Genomic DNA, 14,143 nt, shown 5'->3' on the forward strand with positions numbered 1-14,143 from the left:
TGTGAGAAGAGGATGCATAAGCTGCGCTTCATTACTTACCATAGCAAATAATATGATTTTTATGTAGCAAATTAAAAATAAATATTTTATAACAAACATGTCAAAAAATTAATTTTTTTACTCTTGAAACATGCCAATGTTCCCAGTTTGGGAACATAATATAATAAAAATGAACTGGGTGATTTTTTTTATATAAAACCAAAATATTATCCATACATAGAGCCCCAATGATACCATATCTCAATCGCAAGTTAAAATTTTAATCCTCTCTAGTAGCGGCATTTAAAACGTTAAAGAGGCAGATGGAAGTTACGAAAACATAAAAATTATTATAGCATTATGGAATAAGATTTATAAAAAAAACCCTTTTGTTATGTGTGTATATTTTTATTTTAACCATCCTCTTTTAACACATTCTTTCACCATATACCACGCTTTTTCTTTTACCGGTTGAGACATATATTTAAGAAATTTATCTACCGAAGGTAACTCGTCAGGTTCGTGTCCTCCTTTTTTCCCATTTACGGCTACAAGATGAAAAAGAAGTGCATGGCTGAACTCAAAGGCGGAAACAAATTCCATTTCATCTAAAAACTGATCATAAGAAAATTCCAAATTACATTTATGTTTTTTAAGAAAACCAGTAAAGTTTTCATGATAAAAATGAAGTAAATCGTCTAAATGTGGTTCTAGTACTTCTAGGGGAATACTCGAAAAAATAAAGAAAAACACGTCAGCTGCTGGAGATCCATACTCATAAATTTGTAAATCTACTAGTTTGTTTCCAACGGGGTTTCCATTTTCGAATTTCTGCATAGTGTTATTGGTCCACAAATCTTGGTGTACCAAGGTCGCAAATGGCTCTCTCGGTGCAGCCTTTGGGATTTCTCCCCAACCATGAATGCTCGATAAAAACTGACGGCACTCTTCATTTTCCGCTACCACAGCTTTTAAAAGATTATTTTCACTGTTTTCCTTAGGTGGTTCATATACATGGCAGTACTTTTTGACCTTTTCGTCAAACTTCTTAGGATCCTTTAATTTTAGAGATAAGCCAACTGCATGTAAATGTGCAATGTCTTTTAGAATAATTTTTGACGTTTTCAAATCGAATCCTTTTACTCTATCGATATTGTTGTAACCTAAAATATAAAAGCAGAATATAGATATCAGATTATGTACATATATTCTTTATCAAAACAATTATTAGTAATTATAAATATTTTAATAATAATTATTATCAAAAGGTTACGTTTTTACCTTTATTTTTAATTCAATTGCAATAATTTATCTATTTTAATAAAAATTTTAAAAATACTTTTTGGATTAAAATAATTACCAAAAAGATTACATATATCTTAATATATAATAACTAATTATTAAAATTATCAAGATAAACCACAATGATCCTATTCTGGTTAGTTAGAATAAAAAGGATTAGGTTGCATTGAAACTCTTTATATTACTTTTGCATGTAGTGTGTCATTAATATTTGGCTTAATTGATATATTAATGGGAATAAGCCACAATTGAAGGTTAAAGTACGTTTATTGACGTTTTAGTTTCCAATTAATTACTATTTAAATGGGAATAAGCCGCAATTAAAGGTTAAAATACGTTTATTGACGTTTCAATTTCCACTTCGGAAATCGTTCTCCTTTCCGAACGATTTCCGAAGTGGAAATTGAAACGTCAATAAACGTATTTTAACCTTTAATTGTGGCTGTTTCCCATTTAAATAGTAATTAATTTAAAATGCCACAAGAAAATAGCTTCAGAACAATTTCAATTTCCAGTTCGGAAATCGTTCTTTCGAAAGATTTAAACACATTTAAATATTTTCGAATTCAAAAGCACAATAAGTAGTTGTTACATATTATTTCAACCAAGTATTATCTTTGCAGGCATTTTTATTATCTAAAAGTTGCATAGAAATACGTTTATAAATAAAACGACATAAAGCATACTTGGGATGGGAAATGCCGAGCCAACTCAGGAATTATACTGTTTAGTTTATTATATCAACTATAAAGTTTACTATAAATTATCAAGGCTACAAGAATTCTGTAGACTCTGTTCATCCAATGAATTTTTTGTTATAAAAAGCGGCAAATTGAGCTAAAATCATTAAAACGTTGTTGAATTTACATACTTTTCCTTCATTTTTTAGAAAGTCGCCAGAAGAAACAACTATTTTGGATAGAGTGGAAACTAACAGATTAGCAAAAGTAGCTTAAACTCACTGTAATTCTAATATAAAATACGTGGTGAGTTATTACTTAATAAAAGATCTATTAGATTGCCTAGAAAAAATAGGTAACAGATGCATACATAAAGCAATAGTTTAAGAGAATTACTTAAAGAGGTTGTAAAAAACGTGACATTGGCATCATGATAGTAGATAAGAGCATTTATCTACTGTCTAAAATTAAAAACAAATTTAAAGACTTAGAGCAACGAAGTTTACTTGAAATTTGTGACATGTTTAATTCTGAAATTAAATAAAAATTTATACACAACATAAAGTGGCATGTAACTATTATCGCTCCTAACTGGTACCTAGAATTGTGATTTAATGAAAGTTAAAAATAGTGCAAGTGAAAGAGTTAGGACCCTGTTATGCTAATTATATCGCGTTAATAACGCCGCGTTAGTATCATCCTAACCAGACAATGGCACTACCATGGAGTAAATTATACGCTCGTATAAATAAGGATATGACACCATCTGCTACTATTTGGTTAGCAAAATTCAATGAGTTTAAATCTATATTTTAATTAAAAACAGTTGTAAATGTGTGCATTTTCACCTTCCATTTTATGTATTCAACAATAATTACTGAAAAATGGGACAATGGACTCTGAAATAGAAAAAAGAATAGATGCCTTTGGGACATATTATACAGACGAATGTTGAGAATTCCATGGGTACAAAGAGTTACTTATGTCGAGGTACTTCGTCGCATGTGTAAACAAAAAGAATTACTAAGAATAATCAAAGATAGGAAAATGCAATAGTTGGGTCATGTGTTGAGAGGCGAAAGATACAAATTACTTCAAGTTATACTGAAAGGAAAAGTACATGGCAAAATATCAGTAGGAAGACGCCAGAATTCGTGGCTGAAAGACCTGAGGAGATTTTTCGACCGCTCATCCGTAGAAATCTTTCGCGCAGCAGTTTCCAAAACTACAATTGCCATTTGGATTGCAAACCTTCGAAAGGAGACGGCGCGATGAGAAGAGAATAATTACTGATCACCCCCTTATCCAAAAAATCCATCATTCTTACCATCACCTTTTTTAATTATTCACTGAGCTTATTCTAATATGAATTCCGTCTCACATTAGTATACCTGGTAATGAAATCACAGATGAGCATGCTAAAACGGCTTCGACAAACGCCATGTTAGCCACTCATATCCAAATTTATAAATATGTAAAAAAAGGGGCGAACTGCATCACCAGACGGTTATGGCAAACCCACTAAAGCTCCTTAAATACATTACATTAGTAAACCAGCCTCATTGTATAAGCCACTTTATACTGACTAAACAGATGATGAAAAATATAGGAATATATGACAGATAATCGTGCTATTAAAAATCTGTACTGGAATCAATTTCAAAAGGCACTTGAATGCTATATGAAAATAAAAATCAACGGGAAACTACTAAATGATTATTATTAGATACGCGGATGATACAGTAAGTCTGTCAGAAAATATTGAAGGTCTCCAAATTCTGCTTCATCGTATTCACAAAGTAGGAGAGGAAATAATACATTACAATAAACTAAAACAACCAAATTTTTAGTCTTTAGTCCTAACTTATTTCCAGATGCAGAGCTTTAAATAAATAGAGTCTAAGTTGAAAAAGTTCACAACATTATATATTTTTAGAACTGTCCTAATGGACGAAATAGATCCAGAAATAGAAATAAAAACGCAGAATAGTAATAACTAAATCTAATTTTATGAACATGAAGACATTTCTTTGAAATAATCATTTCAATTTGGACCTAAAAAAAAGAATGGTTAAGTTAATGGTTAAGTAATAATGGCCAAGTTATACTTGGTCTGTACTTTTTTTGGAGCAGAAGTGTGGACACTAAAAATATCAAGCATAAAAAGAATTAAAGTATTGAAATTGGGATTTATAGACGGATCCTAAAGATACCTTTGACAATAAAAAAATGAGGAATTACTAATAAGAGTCAACAAAAATAGATAATTGTCAAAAACTATTAAAAATCGGAAAATATTATATATGGGACAGATGGTTTAAGGAAATTGATATGAAATAGTACAACTAATAATTTAAAGCAAAAATAGAAGGTTGTAGATGTGTAGGAAGAAAACAGGTTTCTTGATTAATAACACTCGTAAATGGACTCAGATATCAAATACAGGATAATTATTCCATGTGGTAGTAGATCATGAAGCCAATGGTGATCGCCAAGGTCGGATAATTCTAAGATGGTACATGAAGAAGAAGATATAACGAAAACCACAAATTATCGCAAAAATTACATTTTACCTTTGTTTTTGACGTTTCGATTTCCACTCCGGAAATTTTTTCAAAAATATTATTTTGGAAAATAAAGAGGTTATTAAAATGTGAATGCTTATTATTTAGCACTTGGTTATACCAATTTGACAGTTGTCTTACTTGTCCTCGATCTTATAGGCAAAAAAGCCATACTGTGAGGCTTAAAATTCTAATAGTGATGATTTCACTATCGGATTGATACCAAATTATGATGTGTTGGTGTTTATGCAGTATGTGTTTATGTCTCTGACCGTCTATTTATCGCTTATATCGTACTCACAATAGCAAGTATCCATTGAACTCTGGCAGGCAGCGGTGGGGGAAATATTGTTTAGACATCTAATGTTTGTTAATTATAATTAACTATAATCTAATTAATTATCCATTAACCTTGATACGTTCTTTTTCTGACTTCTAATCCTTTTAATATTTCACTGAATGCATCTATGAGAGATAAGCAAGGAGATATAATACATTTTCACAAAAATTATCAAAAAAAGACTGGAAGCTAAGTTAGACTTCTAGCCGCCTACAGAACAAGTTGCATTTAGATCGGCATACAGTACTAACAACTGCTTAATAGTGATAGAGAACCCAAAAGAGGAGTCTTTAGAATGCAACAAACCCTTGGCAACAATATTCTTGGACTACGAGAAAGCATTCGATACCATAAACCAGCAGAAAATATTAAAATCATTGACAGAATGCCAAATAGACCATCGCTATACTAACCAAATCAAATATATCTACACCAAAACGTTACAACTAGCGTTAGATTATCTGAACAAGAAACAAATCAATTATGTAAACAGCGAGGAGTACAGCTCTGTAAAGCTATTCAGGATGCTTTTTGAACATACTTGTAAGAAGACAAATCTGAATGAGCATGGTATCAACATAAATATAGAGAAGCTTAGTCATTTGAGAGATTCACCGATAAGATCGTCCTTATAGCCGATCGTATGGATGACGGAATAATAATTACATCACGCTTTCATGGAGCTTAGATTGAAGGCTAATATGAACAAGACGTAAATAATGCACAATCTGGTGCTAAATCAAAATATTACTGTTGATGGAAGAGATATTGTGCAAACTGCATCGTATAAGTACTTAATACCTAAAATTTAATTGGGCAAGGATAATATACGATGGTAAATTAAACTATGTATTTAAATCGGACATACCCATATACCTCAAAAGAAAAATTTTGACCAATGTTTATAACCTGTACTCACATACGGAGCGGAAACATTAACACCCGCAAAAAAGGTGCTGAATAAGATTTGCGTGACCAAGAGGGCTATTAGAGCGGCGGATGTTGGATGTCTCTCTGGGAGACCAAATCTCTATGGAATAAATACGTCGTAAAACACAAATAACAGACGCCATCGAAAAAATCGCGTCGCTAAAATGGAATTGGCAGGAGATATCGACAGATTATCAGACAACTGATTGATAAAACATATTGTCGAGTGTCTACTACGAAAAAAAGGACTACGGAGCGGAGGAAGACCAACCAGATAGACTTCCGACCTAAAGCGTGTTAGCAGTAACTTAATGCACCAGACAGAAGCAGATAGAAAGAACTGAGGGAGGCCTATGCCCACCAGTGAACGTTGGAAGTTGATAATGATGATGATGAACTTAAGATAGATATTCTGTTTATGGATTTGCTACACATTTTTCTTTATTAAGTAAGATGAGGGCTGCTTTTTTAATTTTTCTCGTTTTGAAATCTGTTTATCTCATTACTATTGATGCATATTTACATTGTGCCCATGGAGAAAAGCAAAATATTAAAATTGTTAGTTAAAAGGAACTCAAAGCTATCGAACTTTTAAAAAAAGATGAGCCTATAATAATATTATAAGCTGATAAGGATAACTGTAATCAGACACAATTCAATACCAGGAGAAAATTCAAGAATTACTCACAAATGAAACTTACAAAGAACTACAAAAGGACAAAACCAAATATTTGGAAAACCTAATACAAAACACTCCATAAATTTAAGAAAAATATCTGACAGACTTGTAAAGAATAACACTAACACCTACGACTCCGAATAATTTGAAGCAGCACAACTAAGAAGGCAACTAATTAGTAACAAGTTTATCACAAAATATTTGCTAAATCCGCAAGTTATATAATTCCTATCCATGAACTGTTAATTTCAGTACTCACAGAGTCTTATTGGCTAAAAAAGAACACTCCGCTAATTTGTGAAAGTTATACCACTCTTTTCCAATTCAGGTCGATACTGTACACATCAAAAACCCAACCAATATTTTCAGAACATCCGCATATACTTTTTTCAAAAAAAATTAAGACGTTTCAGATTGACAAAAACTACCACTTCCTCGAAACGGTCAATCAACGATGGCCTGACTATTATCAGATTTACACCGATGGATCAAAACAATTCGTACAGGTTCAACGTTTTACGATCACACCTCAAAATATCATGTAGAGTTCAGATTGCCAGATGAGGCAACGAGATATAAAGCAGAAATGTTTGCAATAAGTGAAGCTCTAAAATATATACTTAGGACGTATAGACTCAAAAGCGTCATATTTACGGATTGTAGAGGTGTCACAGAGAGACTAAAAAATATAAGTGCGACCAAGAACTGAAGTCCTCTAGAAGTAAAAATACTACAGACCAATCACGAAATACTTAGCTCGCAACGGGAGGTGTTAATAGTTTGGATCAAAGGGCATTCGGGTATACAAGGAAACGAAATTGCTGATAAGTTTGCAAAATCCGCCTCGGACTTACACAGAGATTCTATTAACCAGTGTATTCCATATACAAATTTGAATTCCACACTTAAAGTTCTACTTTAAAGACTAAATAGCAAGAACTATGTGACAGCAAACAAATAGGATTAAATTATAAATCATCTCAAGTCCAAATCCCGATAATAAAATGGTTCCACAACCAAAACAACAGGAACTTTATTATTACTTTAAACAGAATAAGAGCAAGTCATGCAATGTCACCAAGCTATAAATGTAAAATTGGTTTAATTGATGATTCCTCATGTTTATGTGGTAAACTTGGAGACTTAACACACATTCTACTTGGTTGTTCATTAAATAGATTGGCTTACCCATAAATTTAAATTGTATAATTTATAATCACGCCAAAAGGTGCAAAATGAAATTGTAAATTACTAACCATCTCTTTGTTAGCAATTCTGCAACTAGTTAGATTTTGTAAGTGGGTAACGAAAAGCTTAAAAAAAAACATACACACTTACTTTTACTGTACTAATACTTTAAGCATTGTTATTGTGAAGAAGGATGAGTTTTCTCTAAATTTCTGTAAAGTTTTTTTTGTTTATTTATTTTTTTTTATTCATAAATATTCATAAATATTTTTTTTATTCATAAATATACATCGACGCAAGAAACACGAAAGCTGAAATCGATAATAGACTACATAATAATCAAACAAGATACCACAATAAAGATCAAAGATGTGCGAGTCAAAAGAGGAGCAGAATGTGGAACGGACCATAGACTACTGACAGCAAAAATGGGCATTAATTGGAAACATAACAAGACCCCCTCCACAGAAGAACCGTTGAACACTATAAGAGAAAAACAATACAATATAGAACTACTCCAAGAACAATCAATAAGAGAACTATACCAACAACGTCTAGACCAAAAATTAATAGAATTTAGATACGGCAACATCGAAGAAATATACGAGCATATATAAAGGCGAGTATAAAGCAAGCAGCATTCGAAGCCCTTGGGGAAAAAGAACATATAACAAATAAACAGCACTATTATGAAAGAATAATTGAAGAAAAAAAGCAACTATACAGAAAATGGCTGACTACAAACAACGACAAAGTTTATAAAGAATATAGAGAAAAAGATAGAGAAGTGAAAAAACAAATAACACAGCAAAATAATGAAGAATGGGAAAGAATCTGCTTAAATATTGAAACATATATAGGAGGTACAAGAACTTCGGAGTCATGGAAAGTACTGAGAAAATTGAAACAAAACTCAAAAGAAAAAATTAAATTGGGAAATATACAGGACAAAGAATGGAAGGACTACTACAAGGAACTATTAACAGAACAAAGACCACAATTCATTGGAAAAGAAAACAATCGAAGACGAAGCAGATTCCCACAACACGAAATAGAAATAACAGATAGGGAAATGAGAACGGCCATAAAAGCAATCAAAAATAAGAAAGCACCGGGACCTGGAGGCATCTCACCTGAGCTTATAAAATACGGATCAAAAAAATTACACCGGATGATACAATGGATATTTCAGAAAGCCATAAATGGAGAACAGCTCCCAAAGGAATGGACGGAGGCATATATGACATCTATATTTAAGAAAGGAGATAGAAAACGATGCGAAAACTACAGAGGAATAAGCGTAATATCATCAATAGGAAGATTATATGGGAAGATACTGCGAGAAAAGATAGAGCAAGCGATAAAAGGCAAAATCGGGGAGGATCAGGCAGGCTTCACGGCAGGAAGATCATGCATAGACCACATATACAAACTGGAACAACTGTTGGAAAAGAAAAAAGCAAAAAATAGAGATATACAATTGGCATTTGTGGACCTGAGAAAGGCGTATGACTCTGTACCAAGGTCAGAACTATGGGAGGCAATGTACAAATTAGAAATACAGACGGAGCTCATAGAAGCTACAAAAGCTCTATATAAAGAAAATAAAGTGTCCATTAAAATGGGAACAAGAATCATAGGAGACTTCACCACAACAAAAGGGCTCCTGCAGGGTTGTTCCACATCTCCAACCCTATTCAAAATATACTTAGAAAAAGCCTTGACTACATGGAAAAGAAAATGCGAAGGCATGGGAGTACCGGTACGGAACGAATACCTATATACCTTAAGCTTTGCAGACGATCAGGTAGTGATTGCACAAGACCAAGACGACCTCAGCTACATGATGAAGAAACTACAAGAAGAATATACCAAGGCTGGCCTAGATATTAACCTCGCGAAAACAGAGTACCTATCTACAAATGAAGAAGACATAGAAGATCTACAGATTGATGACAACTTAACAATCAAAGGAAAGGATAAATTCAAATACCTGGGGTTTATATTCACGAAAAAGGCAACAACAGAGGAAGAAATTACACAAAGATTAGGACAAACAAGAACAGCAATCCGACAACTTAACTCAGTATGGTGGGATAGACACCTAAATATGAAGACAAAAACGCAGATTTATAAAACATTAGTGCGAAGTATTATGACATATGGGGCTGAAAATTTGATCATAAACAAGAAAAACAGCAGTAAGATAGTAGCAACAGAGATGGAATGCCTGCGAAGATGCTGCAGAGTAACAAGAATGGATAGGAGAAGTAATGACGAAATAAAGCAAAGAACATCAATAGAAACAGACATACTAACATATATAGAACAAAAAAGATTAAAGTGGTATGGACATGTAAGAAGAACTAGCGACAGCAGATGGATAAAGAGAATAACCGAATGGAGCCCCATAGGAAGGAGGAAAAGAGGACGACCCCGAAAATCCTGGAGGAACGAAGTAGACGACGCCATGAGTAAGAGAGGCCTAAACGATGTAGAATGGAACAACAGAGAGAGATGGAAACGGTTGAGCGAGGGAAGGCAGTGAATACTGTAGAATCTCTAAATATATATATATATATATATATATATATATATATATATATATATATATATATATATATATATATATACTGTTATGATGTATTATTTGTTTGAATGATGAGCAATGAGTATTTTTAATAATATAGGGTTTTTATCGCGGTTCTCAAAGAATTAGCTTGTAAGTACTTTTTTAAATTATCTTTATTATAACTATTATGAAACACACATATATATATCTAACCTAGCCAATGTAAATTTAAAATAAACTATCTTTAAATTGATATTCTTATAAAACTAATTAAATTCTATAGACAATCTAAAATTTAAACAAAACTATCTTCAAAATTGAAATTGTTATGACACTAACTAAATTATATTAACAAAATTTTGTACCTTTCTTTCACTGAATGCCTAAATGAACTGTTTTCCACTATATAGATTCTAATCACCACTGAATGTCTTCGTACTTCGGTTATCCTTGTTTTTGTGAAATTACTTTTTCCAATTATCAGCTTCTACCAATTTAAGATATAGTTTTCTTCACCAGCATTTATATACCACCAACCAAACACCATTTATATTTATTCTTCTTTTCAATATACCAATATGCAATTATTATAAGTTGATTTATACTAATCTCCAATCATAATATAATTTTAATTCCTTCCAATGTCCATCCAATATTCTTCTAATATACTTTTATAATCTTCAATAATTATTTGTGTATAATTATAAATGTGCATTAAATATATGCATAATTTTTAATCTTCATTTAACTCACTATATTAAACAATTGGACTATCTCCAACTAACTTTCATATTTCTTATTAAACTGCTTGACTGACTTACTAAAACTGTGAACAATTGACTTCACTAACTAATCTACTAACTTTCATAATAAACTGCTTGACTTCTGACTAAAAACTTCCCTCTTGAATCCAAATCACGGGTATTTATATCTTTTTTGGATATTCCAGAACCATCTGGTAAGAAATCATGTTCTATTTAGTTCTATTAAATACTTGTCTGAATTTTCTGGAACAAACCATTTCGCAAACATGGCCATCTCCGGAGATCCAGAGAATTCCATTCTTTTCTATTAATAATTTTGTTTACATTTAGGCTTTTCAGATCAGAATAAACATTCAAATTAGTAACTAACACTCTAATTTAATAAAATACACATTTCAAACAATATATTATTATAACCCCACTTTATATTCCCTTATGATTAATTTATTTCCTAAAATGTCAACTTGGAGACAGAGTTTGTATAGTTGGTTGCCTAGTCACATGGCTCACTTAAATGTATCTACCACATTATAATTACTAAAATACAACTTTTTACAATTATTATATGCTAATTTCTTAAAATGCCCTCACATAAATATATTTTTATAAATTTCTCTAGTATATAACTTATTTAAAATAATCAAATACTTTTTTATATCTAATATTATGTAGTATATAACTTATAAATTATTTTCTATAAACCCCAATTGTCACAATACATATATATATATTTTTAATTGTTATTATGTTGGAGAAAAAAAATCGTCTGGCTAATTGATCTTTACCAAAGCCATCTATTTAAAAAAAATTTGGAGCAGCTTGGGTTCTCCTTACAGAAAACTGTCAAAGTGTCTCCTATATATAGAACAACCATTAGCGTATAACACAATAATATTTAACATGACTTTACAGCACAAACTAGAAGAAATAGAGTACAACCCTCCTAATATGCTAGTCAGTTTTGATACTACTATCCCTTTCACCAATGTGTATTTGGAAAAAAACTTTTAAAATATGTAACAGTATAACAGTAGAACTACTACCTACGAGTAGATCATTGGGCACCAATTATTTAACAATAAAATTTCACCACAGATCTTAGATACGAAGTGTGAATACGGGGTTATATAAAGAATTAATTAGAATAAAACCAAAATAAATGAACATTTAAATTAAGCATTTATGATTAAACAGAATATTTATTTGATAAGAAAGTTGAGTAAAACAAAATAGTAAATCAAAACAAAAAAGTTAACATACTGAAAATATCAGCTATAATGCAGCTGTTTACACTATGCACAAATACAAACAACACCTATTGTCAACTACATTATAAAGTTCAATCAACTACATTTTCAACTACATATATCCATTCTTAGCAGATACTCTTACGGAGAAATTTGAGTATAATATTGTGCAAAAACACGACCAGACATTCACAGTATAGTTCAGATATGCAGATGATCATCCATTAGACCTCATGGACCATCAGCACTGTATAATACATAAATACATACTACATAAACACCAAAATCAGAATTAAATATCAACCCGAGTGTGAAATTACCACCCTCAGAATTTTTAACTCAAAAACATGGCTTTTTGCCTACAAGATTGAGGCTAAGTAGACACTTGTCAAATCGGTATAACAAAGCGGCACTTAATAAACAACCACGCCCATGCCACGCCCACGCTTTAAATAACCTGCTTCATTTTAAACTAATCTTTTTTAAACCTCAAAAACAAACGTAAAATGTAGTTTATATTAAAATCAATTTAGGTTTTAATCCCATAAAAACAAAATATTTAATATATGCTTGTAATGGAGAAATTTACTAGTGACTCTTAAACATCAGAACATATAGTACTCGACACCTTTAAGTATATAAAGAATTGGTTAGCACATTACGGAAAAATGTAGATGACCCTAAATTAAAAAAATAATTTATAATTACTTAAAGTAAAAGTAAAAAATATTGCTGTATTTCATATTTTTGCTGTTGTTAAGTATATTTTGAATCATTTAACATAAGACGTGACTAAAAAGTTAAGTGCGATACTAGTAATACGATGTACCATGAAAATATTTTAGTTAAAAGTTGTTTACCTTTAAATTGTTTACTTTCCATCAACCATTAAAGCAATAATTAAAAACCAAAAACTTAATATAACAGATCAAAGATAACTTACCTTTAGATATTAAATTCTCAAGAACTATAACAGCATCATCATCGATAACGTCACTATCATTACCCAATAGGTTTTTCCTTACTGCTAAACATTCAGCAAAACAGTTAATTACGTTATCAATTCCTAAACTACGCTGGAATTCCTGAAAAGTAGGCAGAACTATCTGATAAAAAGCCATTTCATTTGTGTAAGTTACTTGAATATTAAATATTTTCCTCCAGAGTTCCGCCGCTGGAAGGGTTTTTGCAACTGCGTGGAGTATCTCTTCGGTACCATTATCGTTATTATTCAACACAATATCCAATTTGTACATTATACTACCAAAGTTTTCACCTGGAGCTGTGAGGTTGTTAATATTCACATTTTTAATAGTTTTTTTAACTAGTTGTTTCCCTAATAATGCTTCTAACTGTTTTATTTGTGTGCAAGACATGCTTAACCGTGGATATGATTGATACTGACTCTGACTAGATCGTGTTTAAAATAATTATTGTTATTGATGTCAATGCTTTTTCTACTATTATCACTTAAAATGATTCAAGGCTGTTAATAATACCGCGGCGAGTTAATTTGTTGTTCAGATAAAATCTCGTATTAGTATCAGGGAATTAACTGTTCATGTGATGTCTAAGTGAGGAGTTCACAAAGTTTAAGATTATTTTTTTATACAATCTTTTTAATATTTAATATTTAATTTCAACAATCTAATTATTGTTATAGAAATGTACTTTTTAGTCGACTTCGGATATCTTTCCTCACGTTTCTTCTATAAACTTGACACAGCGATTAGTTGTAATAATTAATTATCATTTTGGTGTTAACCTTCCATGACTAACATTCGGTCTGTGAGATGGACTACTTCAAGTTTTTACGATTATACCTGAATCGTTTATTATGTATATTGGTCGTTGTCAGTAGCTACCTGATTTAAAAGTCTGTTTTTAGTGTTGAGGTT

The 14,143-nt window shown here is 31.5% G+C and overlaps 2 protein-coding genes across 2 annotated transcripts in view; both read right to left on the bottom strand.

The window, feature by feature from the left end:
• Positions 1 to 14,143, bottom strand: part of LOC140432302 (uncharacterized) — an 803,181-nt gene that overhangs the window by 626,147 nt on the left and 162,891 nt on the right. The gene's annotated exons all lie outside the window — the stretch shown is intronic.
• Positions 367 to 13,719, bottom strand: LOC140450740 (uncharacterized). The gene is made up of 2 exons (XM_072544413.1): positions 13,189 to 13,719; positions 367 to 1,142 (listed from the first exon to the last, which is right to left on the bottom strand). The coding sequence occupies exons 1-2, from the start codon at positions 13,619 to 13,621 to the stop codon at positions 388 to 390; spliced, it is 1,188 nt and encodes a 395-aa protein (XP_072400514.1). The 5' UTR covers positions 13,622 to 13,719; the 3' UTR covers positions 367 to 387.

This window comes from Diabrotica undecimpunctata, chromosome 1 (assembly GCF_040954645.1).
Source record: "Diabrotica undecimpunctata isolate CICGRU chromosome 1, icDiaUnde3, whole genome shotgun sequence".
In the NCBI taxonomy this organism is placed as follows: Eukaryota; Metazoa; Arthropoda; class Insecta; order Coleoptera; family Chrysomelidae; genus Diabrotica; species Diabrotica undecimpunctata.